General features: G+C 35.9%; 1 protein-coding gene across 4 annotated transcripts in view; it reads left to right on the forward strand.

The window, feature by feature from the left end:
- Positions 1–17,034, forward strand: part of BRD10 (bromodomain containing 10) — an 86,572-nt gene extending 69,538 nt beyond the window's left edge. For all 4 annotated transcript variants that reach the window (XM_074361592.1, XM_045520884.2, XM_045520885.2 and 1 more), the window contains 3 exons: positions 6,566–6,681; positions 11,537–11,727; positions 12,726–17,034. In XM_074361592.1, coding sequence (XP_074217693.1) covers positions 6,566–6,681; positions 11,537–11,727; positions 12,726–16,363 — 3,945 coding nt within the window. In that variant the 3' untranslated portion in view covers positions 16,364–17,034. The remainder of the gene's footprint in view (positions 1–6,565; positions 6,682–11,536; positions 11,728–12,725) is intronic.
- The last annotated feature ends 8,677 nt before the right edge of the window (positions 17,035–25,711 follow it).

Below are 25,711 nucleotides of genomic sequence, written 5' to 3' on the forward strand. Positions count from 1 at the left end.
TTTACTTACGTAGTTTGAATACTTATTGTGGGCCTACTCTCTGCGAGGCATTGTGATAAAGCCTGAAAATGTAAAAATAACTAGGATACTGTCCTTGCTTTTAAGATATTCCCAGTCTTAATTTCACTTACATGGAACTTTTAATGCTCTGTTTACCAAATGTAGCATTACTTAGCGATTCAGATTATGCAGTGAATTGCTGGAGAATCCTTTCAGATATCAGGGATAATAGATTTGGTAAAATTTTATTAACTTCTTTGCTACTACCAATTTACTAAAAGGCCAAAAAATTTACTAAAAAGGATCAAATTTAGATAGTTACCCAGTAGTTAATTTCTAGTTCAGGATTTTTTCTTATATGTGAATGAAAATGTCTACCTATTATCAGTTAGTTACATATTGTTAGATTTTCTTCCAGAGTAACAGTAACTGCCTCACTGGGAATGTGATCCGTCCACTCAGTTTTCCCTCTCTGCAAAACCAAATTACACTGAAACTTGAAATATTATCACTGATGAAGTTGTCTTCATGATTTCTAGTTAAATACTGATTTAGAAGGATAGTGGAAATGTTGTACATGCTGTTCAATGCGTGGAGTATCTTTGAAATAAAGTACAAATGCTTTCCTTTTCTACTGAATTAGTCTTAATAGAAAATGGGTGAAAGTACCTCAAGAGAAAATACTAGTATATGATAGTTCACATTGGAACCCCTGGCAGTGTTAAAATACTTTTTAACTTTTTCCATATTAATATGCACACATTTTACTATACTCTCAAACTAGTACTTTTTCAAGGGGCCAACTAGATGAATGCAATGTTTTACCCCCAGAACGGAATATGTAGGAATATACTAACATATTGGTAGTTTCTTTAGGCAATCAATAAGAAAAAAAAAGTGAATACTTACTACCTTTTCATTTACTATTACTTAGACTAAGGAGAATGCCAAATATTTAGTTTATTAAAGTACGTAATTATAGTTCATTTGATTTGTGCTGTGTTTTTATACATTTGATTTTAAATTATTTGCAACTTACCTTTGGCTATTGCTATTGATTTTAAATGAGACATCTTTGTATATGGATCCATGTGACTTTTCTAAAAGTTATTTGAATTTTATTTGAAAAGCATGATATATTACTATGTAATCCCTTTCTGCCATGTGATTTATGTCTGACAAGAACCAAGCCTGTAAAAAAAATTTTTGTCGTGATCTCTGTATCTGTGCTCTAAGCTCTAACAAAATATTTATAAGTAAAAAGCATGTAGAAAAAGAGCATTGATGCTTTTTTATATACATTTTTGTACTATTTTTAATGAAAATTATTTTTATTATCTTCACAATAATACCCTTTTAATTTTAAAAAGCATTTGTTGCTTATTTATATATGATGTTAATTTTTTCTTCGAACAATTGGTAATACCTATGTTGTTAAAAGAAAGTTGATATAAATAACAGAATTTGTGTAAACAAATTACTTTCACCTAAGTTTTAACATTCAAAGTATCTAAACTTAAAATGTGCAAAAAGATGTCCATGGTAATAAGACATTTAACAAATCTGGAATTTATTTGTTTTCCTCTTTTCTTCCTTTCAGATGTCCAGTGTCCCCAGCATCAGTAGATTGCCAACTCCCTCTCCTTGCGACACCCCAGCCAGCATTATGCTGGTGCTGTCATATCTATCCCAGATTACTGCAGCAGAATGGAGTTATTTTTTAGTTGTAAGGTAAGTTTCCCTCCCCACTCATTTCACACACATAGACTCAGCTTTTTATTTTACAATATTGTGTGGTTTTGTAAGTTGTTTTGGAATTTCTTTTCTCTTATGGTTCCTTAAGTTATTAACATATGACATTCAAAAACTTATAAAACTGCATAATATAATAAAAGACTTACCTTGTGACCATAAACCAGCTCCTTTTTGTAGAAATCCCTATGAGGTTATAAAACCATTACTGTTTGACAGTTGGGTCATCTCATGGAAAGGGAGCTGGCAATCTGCAGCTGCTGTGGACATTGGATGAGGAAGTATTGAAAGGTAAGCCTCAAATGTAGACCATGTTATATACCTTTGCTTCCGTGGTGTATGCTTGAATTCATACTTAATTTCATGTTAAACTTTATAGTAAATTTATTTTTTTTTAAATACTCTCTTTAAAGTGACCTTCAGTAAATGTTTGAATTATTAAGTTCACATAACACATTGAGATTATCTTAGAAAAAAATTTTAGCCCTGAAAATAGTGAGAGTTCAAATATTGAGAATAGTTCATTTACCCCCATATTCACTGTTTATAAAGAAAAGTCAGGACTAAGTTTATATATGTAAAGCTTATTAAATATATATTTTATTAGAGGAACAGTTATAACAGTGTTCCACAAATGATCGTTTATTATTTAATCCTTCTACCTACCATCTTTATCTTTGATTCTGTATTGATCAGTGCAGATAAAGATTTTAAGAGTCTGATTTTCATTACATCCATATTCTCTCTTACGTGTTTGAAGATGGGGAGCTTGCTGTTTTCCTTGTTTTTAATTCACTTTTAAACTTTAGATCACTATAGTTTTAAGTACTGTTGTAACTTTTAAAATTGAAATAAATTTTAGACATTTTAATGTTTGCATTACAGAGATACCTTCATGCAAATATAGGAACTTACACAATACAGTCTCTTTCTTCTTTAGTAGTTGTCTGTGTGTAGGCCAAGAGAGAAAGCATTATGTAGTGGAATGAGTGGATTTTAGCACTCAAGAGATCCAGAATTCAGATCTAAAGTCTACTTCTGTCTACAAGTACTTTCCTGTTTACTTTAGCCACTTGCCTTCTGTAGTTCTCTTTTAGCTTTTAATAATTTCATCCTGGAAGAAACATGAGACTTGTTCTTACTTAGTTTTTCCTTTATCTGTATATGTAAATAAAGTTGATCAGTCAGGAAAGCTATTGCTAGCTTCTAGTTAGTGACCTGATTTAAAGTTCAGGAAATATTTGTTTGATTTTTAAATAGTTTTTTATGTTAGACTCAAGTTAAGGCTGATTGTTACCATTTCTGACTAACATCATTTAAAAATTCGTAACTTTTCTTCTCTACATTAGTTCTATTATATACTGTGACACAATGAAACTGTCACTATGTAGAAAAGGACATGTTATTTTAATTCCATTTGGGTTGTATTGACCAAAGACGATAATAAATGAAACAAATATGAGTTTCTGTTTTACTGTCGAGTGATTAAAGCATCTCTTACTACCTGAAACACCACCAGTCTCAGAGTATTGATTCTGAATGTTTTAAAACCTATGCCCTCTTTTGATCAACATAGAAACTATGACACATGCACCCCATGGCCAGGTATAGGATTGCCCTTTGTTGAGGTCATTGTATCCTTTATATGTATCTTCTAGTCAAAACATTTTATCAATCTTTGCTTTCTATAATTTGTGTTACGAAAATAATAAATTTTTGTTTGTTTTCCAAATACAGAGAGATTAATACAGAGGCATTTTCAAATATAAATGAGATGCCATACTATCACTACCGCAAGTTAAGAATATGTAATATAAAGGAAAGGAGGAAGGGTCCCTCTCTCTCCCACTTTGGAGACGGCCCACATTCTGTCTATGGAGTGTGTACCTACTTTTAATCTGTGCACCCAACCCCACACCTCGTGGCCTTTCTCTTGCCTTTCAATGTATCTCTTTGAGTAAATCTACCTTTACTCAATAAATAAATAAATAAAATAAATAAATAAAGGAAGGAAGGAAGGAAGGAAGGAAGGGAGGGAGGAAGGAAGGAAGGGAGGAAGAGGAAGACCAAAAAATGTACATGAAGTTAGACTGCTTTAGACATTTCTGAACACGTCAGTGGGTAAGACAGCGTTACATGAAAGTTAGGACTCTATCCACTGATTCATTTATATGACCTCTTGTATTCAGTCTGTTAGTTCAGTAATGTGTATTCTGAGCACTGGATTGATTAAAATTTAGTAACCAAAATAAAATCAAAAGTAAAATCTTTCTAATATTTTTAAAACTCTTTCCTACAAAAATTAATGTTATAATTTAGTAGAGATACAAACACAGCTGATAAATATCTTGAAGTAATATCCAGCTATATGGTCTCTTCCTATACCTCATCTACCTAGTTCTGAAAGTTCCCTAACACTGATAGTTCTGCATTCCCTACCACATCACCATCACACTAGTCCATACAGCAACCATACAGCTCAGGTTAACTCTGCATCTGTCATTCTTCCCCATAAAACTCCCAGTTAATAAGGAATTTAGTAAGCCTGATGGTCCCTAGTTTTTTTTTTAACACTTTTCCAATTATACCATGAAGAGAATGTTCTCTCTACCTTCATCCTTTATACCTTTCCTCTTTCGGCTCTCTGTAGCTTAGGAAAAGTTTACTTCTACTCTCACCATTTCATTTTTGAGCCTAATAGTAGTTGAGAAGTAGAAAAAAAATAATGTTGATGATATATCTTGTTAAAGGGGAATCTCTCCATAAACCTCTTCTATTTTTTTATTGAAAGAAAATCTTACCTCATTCCTAACTGGGTTTGAGGTGGTTGTCATCTGCCTTTCATCTTCCTCAGTTAGCTTTCCCTAGATGAAAGTTACTTCTTTTTCAGTTTTACTTATCGTTTAATAGTTTTGTTTTCATAGGTTAGAGTAAGCACTTTATACTATCTCATAATATTTCTGTGAGAAAAATAAACTTGAGGTATAACTCAATGTTAGTTGAGTCTTTTTAGAAAGCTTTTGACAAGAGGGAAGGTCTATTCAAGTTAGTATATCATATGAAATAAAAAGTACCTTTCTTGGAATTTTTTCACAATACTATAGTTTGTTATGCCACTAAAAAGACACAGAAATTAGTCAGTGAGCCTAGGTTCCATATTCATTGTGAGAACATGTACAGATAATCCCACCTCTTCCTTCTCTTCTAATAAACAGTTTCCCTTTTAAGGTATAAAAACCTCAGAGTTAGAAATGTAGTTGTTTATTTTTATGTGCATAAACATTTTAGGGAATAGAAACTATACAATTATTAATCACTTAGATTTATATGTGCCTAAAATTTACATGACTGAAGGAAAAGTTTTAGATCTATATAAAGTTGGGGGATTTATGCACAGGTTTAGAATATAGTTTACTCTAGGGAGTTATTATTTTTCTGTCTTTATGTTCTACCTATGTACAAATTGACTCACAGTTCCTGTGGAATGAAACCTAATTTTATGCAGGTTAAATGTGATACGTAACATTTATAGTTGTATGTCTTTTGTTAGAAATAAAATGAGAATACTGTATGGTATGTAAATTTTATCTCAAAGCTGGTACCAAATATGAAGGAAATACAACATAGTTACATAACAGTAAATGATGATAGTGGTGGTGGTGGTGTTGATAACAGTAGGTGTACACTAACATTGTGGAGAAGAGGAAGTTGGCTACCTAAAGATATCACTTCTATAACCTTACTGTTCTTGTGGTATTCAAATAATTTTATGGATACTGGTGAAACCTATGTCAGATTGAAATTATGCGATACAGTTTTTAAGAGGGAGGGATATAGTTCTAAAGAACTTGGACTTCACCTCTAGGCAGATCTGGGTTCAGTCAGAGAACCTTAAACAAGTCATTTAATCTCTCTGAGCCTTAGTTTTATCATTTGTTAAGTGAGACTAAAAATGCACACCCTCCAGAGGGCTTTTGTAACTGCTAGTACACCTGCACTCTCATGGTCACTCGATCTCTCTCCCTCCCTCCTTCTCTCTGTCTCTCTTTGCCTCTTACCGTGTATGAATGAAATACTTAGGATAAACTTAGCAAATGGGGGTGGTGTCAGAAATTATTAACCCTTAGTATAGCATTATAATATTGAAAATGATGACCACTTGTTTGCTTTTCTGTGCTGGAGACATTTTTAAATAAAATAATTGTAAAATTTCCTAAGGAAGTTTGTTAAGAAGACTTCTTTTGGTTATAACAATTCTGACTTTTGGCTTTTTTCCTCCTACTCTTTTAGAAAAATTACAAAACTTTTAGAAGTGAACAATATCATTTACATATTTAAGAAATTTATGTAAATGTTTGTATCTTTACATGTATTTTAGTAAGGGACTTATTAAAATATTTATAATTGACCAATTAAAAACTTTAAAATTTTTTAAAATTAAAAATTTTTTATTATTTTATTTGGTGTGGGGGTAGGTTTGTTTATTTATTTTTAATGGAGGTGCTGGGGATTGAACTCAGAACCTCATGTGTGCTAAGCCAGCACTCTACCATTAAATCATACCCTCCCCCCCTAAAAATGTGTTTGTCTCCTGGTTTGATTAAATGGGTATATAATTAAGAATCTTTAAAATGTATCATGTAAGATTTATTACAGAATATTTTCCTCCTTTCTGCAATCTTCTGAAGAAGAGATAATGGACTTATTTGATGGCTATTGGCATTTTTGTTTTATTTTTTTACTCAGAGAATAAGACTTGGCATTCACTTTTAGGTTAAATCTAAGCAATTTACTTTTAAAATTTTGTTTTTAGGTCAAATGGTATCATCGGAAGCAAGCAGTAAAAGAATTGCATAGTACATTGATACGTCTTTTAAATGAATTGCTGCCGTGGGAACCAAAGCTAATGAAAGCTTTTCAAAGAAACAGGTAAATCAAGCTTTATTATCTGTTTGACTTATTTCAGGACTCTTCTGGAAGGTGTCCTGGAATCATTTAGTAGTTTTCTACTGATTTGTAATTCAGCAGATATTTTTGAGTGCCTATTTTGTGGAGGGAACTTCCTAAGCCCTGACAAAGTAGTGTTGATAAAATAAAATCCCTACTCTGTTTATATTCTTTGTCTATATTCTGATATTCTCTGTGATGTTTATTATTTTTGCCCATTTTTTCTTTCATTGTGGTAAAATGCACAAATAAAATTTACCATCTTAACTAGTTTTAAGTTTATAGTTCAGTCGTATTAAATACATTCATGACATTGTGTTACTATTACCCCATCCATCTTGTGAAACTGAAACTCTCTATGCCTATTGAACAGTAACTCCCCATTCCCCCAACCCCATCCCCTGCCAACCACCATCCTACTTTGTCTCTGTGATTTGACTACTCTAAATACCTCATGTAGTACAAAATATTTGTCTGTCACTGGCTTATTTCACTTAGCGTAATGTTCTCAAGGTTCATCCATGCTGTAGCATATGTCAGAATTCACCTACTTTTAAAGGCTGAATAATGCATTGTGTGCATATACCACATTGTGCTTATCCATGCATCTGTAATGAGCATTTGGGTGGCTTTCATGTTTTAGCTATTATGAATAATGCTGCTATGAACACGGGTGTACAAATATCTCTTTAAGACCTTACTTTCAAATTTTAGGGGGTATATACCTAGAAGTGGAATATGGTAATTTTATTTTTAACTTTTTGAGAAACTACCATACTGTTTTCTACAGTTTTACGTTCCCACCAACAGTGCACAAGGGTTCCAGTTACTTCACATCCTCACCAACATTTGTTGCTCTCTTTTTTAATAGCTGCCCTAGTGAATAATGAGGTGGTATATCACTGTAGTTTGGATTTGCATTTCCCTGATAATTAGTGAAATTGAGTATCTTTTCCTGTGCTAATTGGCCATTTGTATATCTTTGGAGAAATATCTAGAGATTTTTTGATTGTTGATTCAGTCTAGTTACTAGTTATAGGTCTTTTCAGATTTCCTGTCTCTTTTTGGTTTTTTTTTTCAATATATTTTTATTGAAGTACAGTCTGTTTACAATGTTGTGTCAGTTTTGTGGTGTACAGCACAATACTTCAGTCACATAGACGCATACATACATGTTCTCATATTCTTCTTCACCATAGGTTACTACAAGATATTGAATATGGTTCCCTGTGCTATACAGTATAACTTGTTGTTTATCTATTTTGTATGTGTTAGTTAGTATCTGCAAATCTCAAACTCCCAATTTATCCCTTCCCATCCCCTTTCCCCCCTGGTAACCATAAGTTTGTTTTCTTTGTTCTTCGTGGTTTAGTGTTTGTAGGTTTTGTTTCTAGGAATTTGCCCATTTCATCTAAGTTACCCAGTTTTTTGTCATACAGCTCTTCATAGTGCTCTTACAATCCTTTTTATTTCTATAGACTCAGTATTAATGGCCCCACGTTCATTTCTGATTATAGTAATTTGAGTCTTTTTTTCTTAGCCCATCTAGCTAAAATAAAGGTTTGTCGATTTTGTTGATGCTTTAATAGAACGGACTTTTGGTTTCATTGATTTTCTCTGTTTCCCTATTCTCTATTTCATTTATCTCTGATCTAATCTTATTTCCTTTCTTCTGCTAGCTTTGACTTTTTTTCTTCTTTTTCTAGTTCCTTAAGGTTCAAAGTTAGTTGATTTGAGATTCCTTTGTTTTTAATTGTTTAATGTAAGCATCTACAGCTATAATTTTCCCCCTTAGCACTGCTTTTTCACTGTGTCCCATAAGTTTTGATATGTTGTGTTTCCAGTTCCATTTATCTATAACTATTTTCCAGTTTCCCTTATGATTTTTTTTAATCCATTGGTTAAGAATGTGTTGTTTAATTTCCACAAAGTTGTGAATTTTCCAGTTTTCCTTCTGTTATTGATTTCTGACTTCCCTGTAGCTTACATTCTAATGGAAGAAACAAACAAACTCAAATGTCTAATGGTGATAAGTGCTGTGAGGAAAAATAAAGCAAGGTAAAGGGAATAAGAAGTGCCTGGTTTGGATGGGATGATGATTGCTCTTTTACCAGCTGGCGGGGAAAGCCTCCCCGATGAGTTGGTGTTTGAGTAAAGTCCTGAAGGAAATGAAAGAGCCATGTGGATTTCTGAGGGAGAAGAAGATGCAGAAGTCCTAAGGCTGAAAAGCATGTTTGACATATAGTGGGAATACAAAGGGCAAGCATAACCAGAGCTGAGAGAGGAGGATGGTGGTAAGAGTTAAGAGTCAGAGAAGTATACGGAAAGATAGCCAGATCATGTAGGTCTTTAAGAACTTTGGTTTTTAATGAGATGAGAAGCCATTGAAGGGTTTTAAACAGAGGAAGGACATGATCTAACTTACATTTTAAAGCACTCACTCTGCCTGCTGTGTTGAGATTAGTGTAGTGTGGGACAAAGATGAAAGCTGGGAAGTCAATTACAATGTAGGGGTAGTCCAGGCAAAAATGATAGTGACTTGGGCCAGGATAGTAGCAATGCATATGGCAGGGAATGGTTAGATTTTTGGATATATCTTGAAGTAGGATTTCCTTAAGGATTGGATATGGAGTGTCAAAAAATGAGGAGTAAAAAGATGATGCTCAATATTTTTTATCTAAACAACTAGAATAATGGAATTGCCATTCGCTGAGATAGGGGAAACTAAAGGAGTAGCACATTTTGGGACAGGGTTGGATTCAAGAGTTTGAATTTCAACGTGTTAAGTTTGGTATGCCTTTTAGACATCTAATTGGAGTTATTGAGTAGGTAGTTAAGTATATGAGTCCCAGTTCAAGGGATTAAGCCAGGCTGGAGGTATAAATTTGGGAGTTGTCAGCATATAGATAATATTTAGGATATGAGACTGGTAGAAATCACTTAGTATATGAGCATAGATGAGAGAAGAGAGACTGAACCCTGGGACATTCCAGCATTTAGAGGTGGTAGAGATGAGTAGGACTCAGCAGAAGAGACAGAGAAGGAGGGAAGGTGGTGGGTATTGCTCAGTGGTGGAGTGCATGCCTAGCAGACACAAGGTCCTGAGTTCAGTTCCCAGTACCCCCATTAAAAAATAAATACATAAATTAACATTTAAAAAAATAAAAGGATAGACAGAAAAGGAGTATTCGGCAAGATAGAAGCATAACCAAGAGAAAGAGTGGTATCTTGGAAACCACTTACAGAAAATGTTTCAAAAAGGAGGGCTGCTCATGATGGAATGAGAAAGATGAGGACTGAGAATTTGTTATTAAATTTGGCAACATTGTTGACAACCTTGATAAGCTGTGTTGATAGAGATATGGGTAAAAGTCTTGGGATTCTGTTCAAGAGAATTTAGGGGAGAGGAATTGGAGTGTTGCTATAAAGTAGAGCAGAGAAATAGGGCAGTACCTGGAAGGACAAGTTGGGGTCAAGATAGGGTGCTTTGGTTTTTGTTGTTGTTTGTTTTTATTAATTGGAGAAATAACATGTTTGTATACTGGTGGAAATGATTGAGTGGAGAGACAAAAATGGACTCAGACAAAGAAGAGACATTTGGCTGACTGAGATTCTTGAATAGGTGAAAGAGGATGCATAAGCTTGTATAGGAAGACAGAATATGAGAACTGATGAACGTCTTAAGTTGCAGATGAGGTGTAAGCATGTGAAAGTTCCTGTCTGATTGCTTCTGTTTCTCTGAAATAAGGAGCACAGTCATTAGCTGAGGCTGAGAAGGGAGAAACTTTATCCTACCCCCATACAGGTATTTCTACAAAGAAATTAACTTTACAATTATAATTATCCTTTGTTAACCCATTCTAGTATTTTACAGCCATCATCTGCTCTATAAAAACCTTAAGCAATAATTAAAACATAAATACTATTAACGAACATTTGTCGAATATTTATGTGCCACACATACTGTGAGGTAAGTACTATTTTTATCCCTATTGTACAAATAAGTAAACCGACCCTTAGAAATTTTAAGGAACTTGCCCAGTGTCTTACAACTGTTAAGTGACAGAGGTAAAATTTAAATTCCAATATGCGCAGATAAGAATTTATAGCAAAGTAAATTGGAGAGTGTATGTTCAGAATTGTTTTAAAACAAAGAAAAAATAGAGTAAAAGTAGAATAGAGAAATTCACTTGAAAGCAAGAATAACAGAGGATCTCTAAAATATCATGTAATCATTTGGAAATGTTTCTTTCTCTTCATAGTTTCATAGAAACATAGGTATTAAGTTTTTATGTGAAAAGGATTTCTGAGAGGTCACGTTTCAGTTTTGTTTCCCTATGCTTAATTTTAAACAAATTTAGTGAAACCCAGAGGTTTAGCTATCATTGCTCTCGGGATTAAATGATGGATTTGTTTGTTACTCTTTGTATAATAGTCAAAAGTAATAGATACTGTTTCTTAGAATTTTTAATTTTCTTTAAGTAATCTTTTAAACTGTATTATAATCAGTAATTTTAAGGCTATCTCAAATCTACTTCTGTCAGGGCAGCTAGCAAAAAAATTCTACCTTTCTTTCATTTAATAGGCCTAATTGCTGCCTTCAGAAAGATAAATAGGTGATATGTTCAAACACTTCGTTCTGAAATTGCAGATAAAATCTTTTCTTATGCCTACATCCTGGGTTTTGACTTCTTGAACAAAAATCATTGGCATCTTAGGCACACAGCTTTAATGACTTAATTGAAAATGCTAAAATGTTTAAAACATTGAAAGTTAGTTTAGCTTCCAAGAGTTTAATACATATATATTTTTCATTATGTTGGGCATTTTATTTCAGGAGTCGCCTAAAGAAAGACTATGATGACTTCAGAAGACAGCCTGATCATGATAAATTTACTAGAGAACTATGGACTACTGAAGAAGGTGAAGGAGATCCTGGAAAAGAATCTCCTAAGGTAGAAATCAGTATTAAGTCTATAGACTTGACAGAACCTCCGGATATCCTGGAGAAAGATCACTTTGATTCAGGTGGGCATTCAAACTTTCTTTAAATCAACACTAAAAGCACAGAGAGAGGTTTTAGTATCTTTTGTGGTGATAAAGGATAATTTAATCTGGTTAATTACATTTAATCTGGTTAATGAAGTTTATTGACTGGGGACTGTTTTATGTTTGAGGGTATACTAATGTCTTGTAAAAGGTTCTTTGGAATCATTATTACATAGTAGTTTCTGGAGCTAGTGCCTGCTTCCAAACTTAGGCATGTTCCTCATTACAGACCACACGTCCTTGATATGCAGTCAATCCTTTTGAAATAGGTTTATCCTCTTTTATTATTACTGTTTTTGAAGCACTGTTTCTGCTGTTTGCTTTAAAATGGAACTTGGCAAGTCTCTAATAATTGTGAAGTTTTTTTTCATGAGGAATGACCAAGGTTGATGGCCTGATGAGACCAGAGTAGGCACCTCATTTTAATAAGGAGACTGGATTAGATTATCTATAATGAATTTTGTAATTCATTTCAACTCATCAAATTCTGTAAATCTGGTCAAATAAATTTCTTTAGTTATATAAGAAGTTAATGTGAAATTTTGTGGAGAAATGCATTAAACTGTTGTTTTCCATGTCTTCAGTGAATTGAAAAAGAGTAACTTCTTGTCAATCCACTTTGACCAAATACAAACATAAATCTAAATTCTCAACCCTAATTGCTGGCTTGAGTATCTCTTTAAAAGATGTAGTTTCCTTTTACACTTGTATTCCCAGCAGAATTAGCAGAATTTGACCAAAAATAATTTTCTAATTAATAGTAGGTTTTTCTTGAGAGTGGTTACAATATCCAGATTACCATGTCAAGGGTCAACTTAGGTTAATTTCTGTCAGTGGTAGTGATGCTTTTGAATCACACTACAGGTTTCTTAACAAATTTCTGGTTCAAAGATTGACTTCTTTTTTATAATTGGTCTTATCGTTGCTATTCAGTTGCTGTTTTATGTAAACAAAATGTTTGTTTTTATAATTTTCAGATGATATGAAATTATCAGAAATAGATTTTCCTATGGCCAGAAGCAAATTGTTGAAAAAGGAATTGCCTTCTAAAGATGTATCGAAGACACTGCCTAAAACACTTAAACGACAGTCAAGACAAACTAGTTATCTGGATGATAGCACAAAACAGCTTTCCCCAAGAAAGAAAGCAAGGTTAAGCACAAATGAGACAATAGTTGAGAATGTAGAAGGTGATATGCAGGTTGACTGTTTGAATGAATCAAAACATACAGAGCCACTGTTTCCAGAGCCATTTGCCTCATTGGATTCAACACCAGTGTCTACTCTCCAGAAGGGGACCAAACCTATTCAGGCCTTGCTTGCAAAGAATATTGGGAACAAAGTGACCTTAACAAATCAACTACCCCCTTTCACAGGTAGAAGTGCCTCCGCTGTGGAAAAGCCAGTTCTATCTCCTCCAGAAGCAAGCCCCATAAAGCCAGCGTTGACCTGCCACACCAATACAAAAGGTCCTTTACAGATGGTCTACAAAATGCCCTGTGGCCAGTGGTTGCCCATAGATCTTCATAACAGCTCTGTAAAGATTCAAATGCAGCCTGTGCTGGATCCTAAAAGAGGAGAAAAAATCATGCAGCAGGTTCTGATTCTACCTAAGAATTTTGTAATTCAGCACAAGGAAGGGAAAGCAATTGCAAAAGAAATCCCACCACTTCAACAAAAAGGTACTGAACAACATGGTTCATCTTTCCCAGAGGCAGCAAATGCAAACCCTTCTTTACCATCAGGTCTTGTCAGCTCAACAGGAACTGTTTGTACCCAACTACCTAATCCAATTTGCAGCAAGACAGTTATACCTTTGTCGAGTGTGAGTAGTGCTAGACCACAGCCTTTGCCACCAGTAACCTCCGTAAGTAATTTATTAGCACCACCAGTTAAGACTAGCCAGAATGAGGTAGGAAGAGTCAAGAATGCAGTTTCAGCAGCCACATTCCCCCAGCCCATTGTTTCACCTACCATTTCCTCAACAGTGCAGCCTCAGTTATCATCTGCAAAGCTAAGTGGATCTACAAATCCTGGTAGTTCCCTCAACTGTTTTGCACAACAGACTGCTGATTCTTCTGAAGCAAAGCAAGAACTACAAACTGTGTGTATAAGAGATTCACAGTCAATTCTTGTTAGGACACGAGGTGGGAACACTGGAGTTGTAAAAGTACAGACCAATCCGGATCAAAATTCACCCAAAAGTTTATCTTCAAGTTCAGTTTTTACTTTTGCTCCTCAACTTCAGGCATTTCTGGTGCCAAAATCAACAGCTTCATCATCCTCTGCTTTTTCACCAGTAGCTGGAACAACTGCTACATCTAGTCTCCCACCTTTTGGCCAAACACCTACTTCTGTTTCCATTCCAGCTGGTTTTAATCCATCCGCGGGGAGAAATCTTAAATTTACATTAGGCCAACCTTCCTGCAGTGATAATTTGGGCCACATGATAGATAAAACTTCACATATGCCCTCCTCTCCCTTAAAGTCTTCTGTTTCTTCTAGCACTCTACTACCATCAACAGCAAATAGTTCAGTAAGCGTAATTAGCATATCAACAGGAAACTTTGGACAAACCAATGCAAATGTTATTCATAATCCAGCTAAACAACAACAACTAGATTATGTCACAAAAAGTTACCCTGTTACAAGATCAGAAGCAACAGCATCAACAAATGGAGAAATGATCTGTGGGACTCCAGTTCAGAAACTTATGCTGGTGTCAGCTCCATCTGTTCTTTCTTCTGGCAGTGGAACTGCAATTAATGTAACACCTGCCCCAACACCTACAGGTGTTTCTGCCCAGAAATTAGTTTTTATTAATACTGCAATTCCCAGTGGCACTTCAACCCCAACTATTGTGGCAGAACCATTGAAACAAACTCTTCCTTCTACCTTGAATAAAACATACGTTAAGACCCCAGAGCAGCCCCAGATAGTACTAATTCCATCTACAGTGGGAACACCAATAAAAATAAATTCATCACCAACTGTGTCTCAGATAAAAGATGTGAAAATTGGGCTAAACATAGGTCAAGCAATTGTGAATACTTCAGGCAGTGTGCCAGCTATACCATCAATTAACATATTGCAAAATGTAGCCCCAAAAGGAGAAGAAAAAAGTACCAAGGGCTATGTTTTGCCATTGTCAACAAGTGGTAATTCAATTCCAGTAAGCTCAAATTTTGTGAGTCAAAATATCACCCCTGTTAATGAATCAGTGGTTTCTGCAGCAAGAGCAGTAAACATGTTTTCAGTAACAGGAGCAAATGTATCTTTGGGTTCTCTTTCAGTGACCTCAACCTCTGCCTCAGTTGGGACACAACCTCCTGTTTTAGTCAGTGGAAATGATACCTCTTCAAGAATTATGCCTGTTTTGTCAAATAGACTTTGCACGTCAAATCTCGGAAACACTGTGGCTATATCAACTGTGAAAACAGGACATCTTGCATCATCTGTTCTGATTTCAACTACACAACCAACAGTGTCCCCTAAATGTTTAACATCAGCTTTGCAAATCCCTGTTACTGTTGCCTTGCCTACACCTGTGACTGTATCCCCTAAAATAATCAACACAGTTCCACAAGCCTCAACAGTACCAGGAGCCACACGTTCTATATCTCTTTCTAAAAAACAGTCTCGGACTTCCATTCAGTTTCAGTCACCAGAGGTTTCAACTACAGTGCCAACAAATATAAATACAAATAAACCTCATACTGAATTGCCATCCCTTTCACCAAATTCAGGTAAAATAATTAACATTTCCAATTTTGCTTCTCCACCAAGCCAGCAAATGTCCCCAGCTTTTGTAAAATCCAGCACCAGTTACAATTCTGCTCCAAGTGGCTCTGCCATTCACACTGCTACAGCACCGTCAAATGTAAATTGTGTAGTAGGGGGTCATTTCAGTGAGCCTTGTATTCAGCAAAAAATAGTCATCAATACCAGTACACCTTTGGCACCTGGTACTCAGATCATGATTAATGGAACCCGGTTTATTGTTCCACCGCAGGGTCTTGGAGCTGGCAGCCATGTTCTCCTTATATCTACTAATCCAAAATATGGACCTCCCTTAGTTCTTAACAGTGGCATTCAGCCTACACCAGTAGATAACCCTGCCCAGAAGATCACACTAGCATCAAATAATTCTTTAAGTGGGCAACCTGTAAAACATTCTCTAAGAAGCTCTACAAAAATTGTAAACTCTCTTGGGAATGCAAGTTCTCTGCCCACAGTACACGCAGCACCACAAATCATACACCCAACTGCTAAAGGTCCTTTTCCACCTCCTGCACCAACAGTGTCATTGACTTCAGTAATTAAGTCTTCTCCAGCTACTCTTTTGGCTAAGACATCTTTGGTTTCTACCATTTGCTCTAGTAATCCTCCACTGCCAAGTAGCACTTCAGTATTTCATTTGGACACATCAGTCAAAAAATTGTTGGTCAGCCCAGAAGGAGCCATTTTGAATACCATAAATACTCCAGCATCTAAGGTTTCTTCACTGTCTCCATCACTCTCTCAGATTGTCGTATCTGCCAGTCGAAATCCTGCCTCTGTCTTCCCTGCTTTTCAGTCATCCGGCTTAGAGAAGCCTGACACAGCTGCATCTTGAATTTAGACTAAAGGAGCCAGTTTTTTAATAATGGGGCATTGTTATGACTCCCATAAAAATTTTAACTGTTTTATTATACTGTTGAAACATACTATACATAGTTTGTGTGTGTGTGTGTGTGTGTGTGCGCGCTATAATGTATCTTTTCATTAGCTTGCAACAAGTCTTTGTTTTTCTTGGGGGGGGGGCGGATCTGTTCCATTTCACTCATTGGTATGAGTAAGTTTTCAAAAGTTATTTGTTTAAAATGGACAGGACTTACCTGTCTGTATAACATAAATTGAATAAAGTCAAGTTTGACTAGTTCGGAGTAAGCTAGGCTTTTGCACACTTGCATTGACATGTTTTTTTCTTGAATTTGGACTGTTGCAGCACGTATCTATGATATGGTATTTTGTGTCATTAGTGAAATCTTATTTTTGTTTCTGTAAAAATATATATATATATTTATGCATTGTGAAAATGCTTCCATGGTGTAAAATTGTACATATTCCTAAATCCCTAACAACCTGTACTAAACTATATGTACAAAGAACTATGCTGTCTTATTTATGTTTTGTTTACATAATGTATAGTTTTTTAAGTATTTTAGTAATTTTGGACCAGTGAACTGTTAGCAACAATGCAGAAGAATCTGCATGTAATAAACTGAGTTGCTGTATTTCTTTGAATACCATTTTTAAAGTTCATTCTTGTTCCATTGAAAGATTACATGGTATAAAATGAAGACAATATTTACAAAAAGGAATTTAGGCTAGGAAATTCAAATTAACTTGTACAAGTCTTTTCAGTTTACAGACTTGACTTCCACATATCTCATTTGATTTTCTTAGTGCTCTTGAGAAGTTAAATGATGTACCCAAAGTCACTCAACTAGTGGGTAGTATAGCCAGTATTTGAACCCAGTATGTTAAATCCTTTTTCCATAATTTTATATTACTTCTGTTACAAAATTTTTACTTTAGATTTTATTTTTTAAACTTTTTTCTCTTAATCCACCACCAAATTCTACATTGATCAGAATAAGTAATCTTCTTAAAGGCCAGTGTGTTTGGTCTGTATTTTATATACCCCAATTTTTATTATTATTTTTTTTTTAGTTTTAAAGTAATTTTAGATTCATAGGAAGTTGCAGTGATAGTACAGAGAGGTTCCAGGTACTCATTACCTAGTTTCCCCCAATTTATTTTTATATTGAGGTATTGGTTCATAGTGACTGATTTTCCAAAATGATATTTAAAAACATGAATTTTTTTTTTGTTTAGAGTAACGAATGTGGACACCTTTTATTATAAGTACTCTCTGCTTTTTTTATATATTTTTTTCAATTACAGAGCAGTTAATTAAATTCCATTGTCAAGCAGTGTTTATAGGTCAGTTTATTCTTGGGGTTTAATTTTATATTTCAGAATATGCCTCATTTTAAATACAAGGTAGATTTTGAACTTACTAGATGTTTATATCCATTATCTTATTTGGGATACTGATTGTATATTCATCCACATCTCATTTATAATGATACTGTTAAACTTCATCACATGGAGTTATGGAGTTGAAGATGGTAGGGAAGATTAGGCTTAAAGACATCTTTTGAAACTACATTGAAAACTATTAGTTACCAAACTGAAGAGGGAGGTCAGGGTATTCCTGCAAAGTTGCTAAAGACTCTCAAAAGCCTGTATTTATGCTCTAAGCCAGTACCGTTGCCAGTCATGTCTATGCTGTACTCTGTGGTCACCCTCCCCCTTTTCCTGTCAGTTTAGAAACATCTTGGGTTTCAGGGGGAAGTGGGTAATGTTTGAAGTACATTGCATTGTACATATATGGTACTCAATAAATGAATGTATTTATGTACTCAACTTTTAGAACAACAACCTAAAACTGTTCATCTTTTGTCTGGAAGTAATTCTCTAAACCACTCCCAGAAACTAATTTACTGAGTTACCTATCACCCACTTTTTTAATCCCAGTGAAAGCTCTTACTTATTATTAACCACTAATTCTTTTCTAACTCCTAAATCAAAATCCTAATATGACTTTCAAAGCTCTGTGTGATCTGGTGAACCTTTAGAGTAAAGTTCCTCTTCCCTGCTTAGGGTGTAAAATGTTCTTCAGTCTGTTCCTGCTTACCTCTCCAAGTGACTCTCCCGTTGCTGACTGTACTCTAGTTTTCTTTTAGTTCCTGGAAAGTTTGAGACCTGAGGTTCTTCCCAGATGTTCTCTTTGGCTTCATGTTTCATTACAGGTTCTTAACTACATATTACAGAACCCATTCTCCTTACTGTACCCCAGGTAGGATCATGATATTGCAGTCCTTCAGAGGTTGAGGACGCAGAGTGAGAAGTGCATAACACTCCTTCACAGCTGTGATAAAATGATCTGTATGCAATGCCTGTCCTCCTTAAAAAGAGACCTTGTCAGTCATCATTGTCACCCAGCAACTGGCACACAGTAGATACTCAATATTTGTTGAATGAGGGAAAAATCTAGTTAGCTTCTTATATTATTTAAGGTCTGATTTGCTTTTTAAAACTAGTACCCTGTTTTTACTAGAAACTTGACTAAAGTGATGGATTTATATAATCAAAAAGACAAATTCTTTTTCCTTTGCTTCCAGTTTGGTAGGTCATGTGGATTTCTGGGATCCTGGCCAAAGAGTTCAAAGTCAAATACCTCAGTTCTTTGTGTTCAGTGTTATCATTAAGTATTCATTAAAGGTCGTCCAGAAAGAAAAAAAAAGAAGAAGAAAAAAGAAAAGGAAAAAAAAAAGAAAGGAGGTCATCCATAAAAGCATTCACATAAAGGAAGAAAAGTCACCACAGTGCAACCTGAAAGGCATCATGATATTAGAAGGGTATGTTTACACACTTAGTATAGAATTAGGCCATTTGGATATCAGTATTCAGTATCATTTTAAATGCTAAGTTAAAACATGCTGAAATAACATACCTCCTTCTGATACGTTAGCTCTTTTCTCTCATTCCCTATGATTTTTTCCTACAAAAAAATTAATTTCCCTTTGTAATTAGTAATACATGTGTATATTATATATATATATAATGTATTATATATATATATTATGTATATATCCATATATATATATATATGGATATATACAAAATACTAATTGTGTATATATATATGTATAAAATACTAAGTGGCTGTTTAGATCCTTACTTCCATTCCAAGCCTCCAATTTTATTGGTGACTTTATTTAATAATTTTAATTGACATCAATAGTTCAGCAGTTTTATGATCAAAGCAGTGATGTCTATAATATGTACACTAAGGTAAATGAAAATGTTTACTTGATCCAGTATATCATTGACCTAAAGAATGAATTAGAAATATTCAATATTAAAAGTTAGAGAAGGTGGCGAGTTCTGAAAGTGATATGACATTTGATGGGAAGTTTACTTGTCCACAATTATGCTGTACTGTAACACAGAGATGATGTGTAATTCACCTTAAGTCATTCCAGAAGTTGTTTTGCCATCACCTGAACCTGAAGCCTCATTGTTGCTATAATGCTGTCATCTGCTCCAGGTACTTTTACTCATTTGTTGAAAAAGTGTTCACTGTGCACACCATGGTGATTGATGCTTACTTGTTTATAAAGAAGAAAACTGGGTGGGCAGGGGAAGGGGAGGCAGTGCCGATAACTCACTGATAGAGCAATTGCTTAGCATGTATGAGGTCCTGGGTTCAATCCACAGTACCTCTATTTAGAAAAAGAAAGAAAGAAAACTGAAGGGGGTGACATAGTTCAGGTTCTTTTTTTTTTTTTTTTTTTTTTTTTGAGAATAGAAAAGGAGTTCATTAGGTTACACTGCCATAGACAACAGTGGGCCACACAGATGAGAGGTGCCTGTGTGAGCACTGAGGGTTGTTGGGGGTCTTTTATAAGGTAGGGTCACAAGGTGCCTGATCAATTTGTGAACAAGTCTCTGATTAGCTGTAGGTGAGGTAAGAAGTTTAGGGTCCATGAAGAGTGGTGGGTTTTATAAATGATAAGTTGGGCTGAAACAAGCCATCCTGAGCTATTGTGAGATTAGGCATTATGCAGGACTATTAGTTTGTTAAGGCAAATGTGCCCAGTAAAGAGTGTAATTTATCTGTTGAGGGATCACAGGCAGACATCTGGAAGAGGGATCATTGGACTTTGAAGGACATTACTTGGCCCCTCATTCCCCCATGACAGATTGGCAATGACAAATCTTTGGACAGGGTTGAAGGTCTCATATTCCATATTTACTTATGCTGTATGGAGGGGGCGGCAATCATGCTGTCCCTGTCATGCCAATCTGCCTGGGGTTATGGGGCCCTGACATCCTGGCAGCCCTAAAGGTGGGAGTGGAAGGAGACCCCAGTGGCGTCCAAGGGCTGCACCACTAGGCTGTTGGCTTGGTTCGTGGCCGCAACTTTGATAGGAGGGATGTATTTTGTTCCTAAGTTCTTGGACCTCAAAGAGAGACAATCGTTTTTGTCAGAGAGGAATACAATGCAAAAGTAAGCATATACCAAGATGAACAGCTAAACCCAGTAAAAACAGAAGAAATTTGAGAATGTCTGAAAAGAAGGACCTTATCCCTTCAAGGATCTAGGTAAAGGCTTTGAAAAACCAGTCAGAGACCTGTTTAGTGACTATGACAAAGTAGTAAACATCGGCATAAGGATGTCAAGAGCCATGTGGTTTTGTAAGACAGCTCTCTTTAATGGCCAAAGCAAATGTCACCATTAATGATCTTAGTGTTTTTCTAGATATGAGGAGGTGCAAGAATTTGGGCTTATAAAATCTTCTCCATATAACTATTTGAAGGCCTGTTTCTCCAGTTTTCCCAGACAGCACAGAGTGCCTCATTCCAGATTTCCACCCTGAGCTCGTTTCAGGGTGTGCAGAAGGTCAGCAACTTCAGTGGCTTGAGACTTAATCCTTGTAGAGGCAGATGGAACATGCCCTCATGATCATAAATTCAACCATGGCTTGGAAGGCATTTCATGACCATTTCCTCCCATGATGTTCTGGTCAGGTAATGATTTGTTGATAGGCCACTCAATGTGCTATTACTGGACTAGGCCTTATTAACAGTAGCAAAAAGTCTCTGGACCACCTATCTTACTAGCCTGTTGTGGTCCAGTAAAATATCCCCTCTTGTTGCTGCTTCCCATATTTAGAGTTACTCTATTATAATCACAGACCTCCTATAGAACTATGTATATGGTTAACTGTTTCAAGTTGCTACTTGTTGCTCTGATTGAGCTTGAGTAACTTTAGAGGAAAATTCATATTTATGTCCAGGATTAGATCAGGTATTAATTGGCCAGGTGAAGGAATCCCACCTAGTAACATCACTAGGATCCTAAACAGAGAGAGCTATAATTTCTTTCTTCTAGAATAAATTTCATAAGGGCCTACCAATTAGACCCTTTGAGTGGAGAAATCCACCAAGGTAACCCAGAAGTACTGGATATGGGTAGTTGACCATAAACCTAACAATTGGATTAACTTTAACTGAGTGCACGATTGTGAAATACATTTAGATTACTGAGCTTTAGAAACAAACTTAGAGTGTTCTTTTGATAATTCAATTAAACTTTGTAACAATCCCCAGGGGCAGGCCAGCTTTTTCTTTGGCTGTGCCCTGCCCCCTTATAACCTAGGGGCAAGGAATGGTCTGGGAAGTGAGTATTAATAAATATAAATCTCAATTAACAAAACTAGAATTTAATGTACACTGAAACATAATATTTTCCTGTCTATATAATTACCCTCATTTTTCTCAAATATAGCCAAATAAAGACTAATTGATCATATAGGGTCTTTTAAACTGGTTGTGTTGAAGTTCCTCAAGGAGTCTTAGACTGAATTCCTGAAAGGCCTCTCAAGGCCAGGAAAGCCATTTCAAGGAGCTGTAGAAAGTGACTTTTTCTAATTTACCTAATAAGTGGTTGAGAACCTAAGAGTGAAAAAAGATAAATGTTTCAGTTCTGTTTACAAAGATAGAGTTTACCAAATTGCTGTAAGTCAAAATTAGTTTGAGAAGGATTCTTTACATCTGGTAAACATAGACTAGTAATAAACAAAGCTAGTAATATTTTAGACAAAACCAAAAACTATAGTTATGTTAACCACTATACTTAGTCCTGTGTAACTAATCCTTTTTGTTAAGTTTTATGAAATCAGAGTTTCCATTAGACTTTTAAAATTTCTTACCCAGTTCAGCAGTATTGATGCAGGAAAATGGATGTGGGCATGAGGAGGGCCATGTCCCAGGTCTCAGGTCATCCCCTGGGATGTGCCCCACCAGGTGTGGGTCCTTGGCTTCATGCAGGAAAGAATTCAAGTGTGAGTCACAGTTGAGTAAAAGTGGATTTACTTAGAGAGATACATACTGCATAGAGTGTAAGGCAAAAGAAAGGCAAGGAAAGAGGTGTGGGAATTGGGTGCTCATATTAAAATAGAAGTAGGTACACAGTCCATGGGCAGAGAAGGGAGCGAAAAGGGCCTCTAGGCATGCTGTTGCCAGTTTTTATGGGCTCAGTAGCTTCACATGCCTACAAGTGGGACCATTCCAACTACTGTGGGGAAGGGGCTGGGATTCCCAGAAATTGGGCTACTGCCCATTCTTTGGCCTTTTGTGGTTAGCCTTGGAACTGTCATGGTGCCTGCGGGCATGTTATTTATCACGCACTTACAATGAGCATATAGTGAAGCTCAAGGTCTACTAGAAGTCAAACCTCTTAATCCTCAAGGCCAACTAGGAGCTGAATCTTCTCATTTTGGTGAATCTTCCACCATTTTGGTATTAAATTGCTGTCATTTCTTGAGTGGCTATGCCCTGCCCCCTTCCCTCCTGTCTCAGTATGATTTAAAAGTTATCAGAAACCTATATTTGTCAAAAAGTCCTTTTCTATAGAACTTCTTGAAGAGAAAGCATTTCTCAAAGGCATCAGAGTAAAAGCATAACTGTTTATAAATGACAAAAGACTTAAGAAGCATGGTTGAACACCTGGTTACACTGTAATTGATGAAGAAACCTGGTTATAATGAACAGAATTGTGACTGGTAACATTTTAGACCTACCAGATTTTGGGGAATTCCATATAGAATATCTATATTAACAACATTTTTCCATGCAGTATGCCTAAGAAGACTTATTACTTATTTGATAATACTTCCCATGTAATTTAACATATCAAATGAACCTAATTAGCTTAATATTTCTCTTCAGGGGCCCTCTGAAGCATCCCAAAATTAGGATGGGTCAAAAGAAGTTTACTGAAGTTTATTATTTGGGGAATTTACCAAAAAGTCTTAAAATACTTGGTCAGATAAGATTATAGGTCATTGTGAAACACTACTTATTCATTAAACCAAAATAACAGTAACAGATCACCTAAGAAGTAGAGAAACTTTACAATCTGTTACCAAAAGCAAGTTAACATTTTAAGAAAGCTTTGTCCTCTTAGTTAAATTTCAGTTTCAATTATTTCAATCAAACATTCCTAAAACAGAATTATTTTTAAAGAGTTCACCCAAAAGCTTTTGTCTCATTTGTGTTCAGTTTACTTGTAAGAATTTTATCACACCAACTCATTTTTTTGACAAGTCTTTAACAAATATAACAAGATCCCATTTGACTTCTATTAAACCTAGGTATAACGGAAGTATTATGTTCAACGTTGATGACTCTAAAGACATGCCTATATTAATCAGATCAGCAAAATTTAATACCAGATATTAATTTTATACTGAATATTTCCCAGTTCATGTGAACCTGAAATTTATTCTGGCCAGTTTTCCTCTTGATAATTTATATAAGCACTTAATTTCCCTTAATTAAATAGAGCTCCTTTATTAATTAATTTTGGCAATACCATACATCTATGACACATACAAACACACAAAACAAAGAGATCTCATAGTTCCCATTTCAAAATTTTAACTATAAATCTGGGACAATAATGTAAAACTCATCAGTTCCAAAAAAGATTGGATTCAAATTGGGTGTCTGGCAGATGGAACAAATCAAAGTCATCTAGATTGCTAAATCCTTTTTACTAACATTTATGGAAAAGAGACTAAATTTCTATTTGTCCGTAACAGGTCATGTTCCAAATTACTTACCCCCCTTTCTCAAAATTTCCATTTTAAAAAGATGGCCAGAGAAGGGTTCCAGAAGACCCGGTAGAATACATGATTCTCAAAGGCAAGTTCCTCCTAGAATAACTTTGTTCCCTTAGGGTCAGGAAAAGGTTTTTTCCTGATACTTAAAAGTTTCTTAAGAAAAGTAGGGGATGTTTTGGGAGTGGTAAAAGGATTCATGTGTTTTGGATTATTTCTGGAGCCACACCTCTGGTCCTGGCACAGAATGAGCAATGGCTGTGGCCATATATCTGCCTTGCTGTTTGTCTCTTTCCTCATCTCCTTCCTCCAATTCAGCCCTCGATATTTCCTCCCAGTTGTTGTCTACAGCAGGGTAACCTAGTAAACTCCTATCCTCATCCCTTGCCTTTTGTAAATTCTTTTACCACCTGTGACACTGGCCTGTCCTTGTCTCCCAAACATTTGGCAGCTCATACATGGCTAAGACTCCAAGGGAGCCCTGTGAGCAGAAGGTCTCTTTCTCTCTCTCTCTCTCTCCTCCCTACGGGGGTCTCCCCCTGGCTGGATTGGATGCTCCATTCTGCAGGCCAGAATCTTTAGAGCAGGCTTCCCTCTTCTGCTTTCCTTTCCACTCATACTTTTCTGCTCTTCCCTAGCATTTGGGAATTCCCCGAAGTCTTGCCAAGGATTGAAGAACCCTGGCTAGGCTACTCTCAGAGGGCTCTGAAACTTGGTCTGACAGACTGAAATGACCCCCGGCCCTCAGGGGTGGACATACATGGGAAAGGCGTCTTCTCTTTTCCAAATACCCTTCTCTCTATCTCCCCTTCCTCTATCTCTCTCTTCCTCTGACTCTGGCCCTCAAGGCACTCCTTGGTTCTCGGGCCCAACCATGTGGTGCACCTCTGTGCCTTCTCTCCACTTTTTGCAGATCACGCCTCCAGATTGGCCAAGCCTCCTGCCTTCAATCTCTCACTCCAGGTAGAAGTCACTAGTGGGTGAGCCCCACCTTTTTTCCCTTTACTTTTTTGACCCCTTGTGCCAGCTTTTCACCTGGTTTTGGCCCTGTGCCGGTTGGCTTCTCTTTCTTGGGGGACGCCCAAAATAAGAAGATCTGCAAGTTAGGTTCTCCCTTTCTGGGGGATGCCCTGGAATAGAGTCTGCGCTGGTTTCCTTCTCTTTGATGCCTCCCTAAATACCATGGGGAACACTTCCTCTATTCCCTGAGACTCACCTTTAGG

Source organism: Camelus bactrianus, chromosome 4 (genome assembly GCF_048773025.1).
Source record: "Camelus bactrianus isolate YW-2024 breed Bactrian camel chromosome 4, ASM4877302v1, whole genome shotgun sequence".
NCBI lineage: Eukaryota > Metazoa > Chordata > Mammalia > Artiodactyla > Camelidae > Camelus > Camelus bactrianus.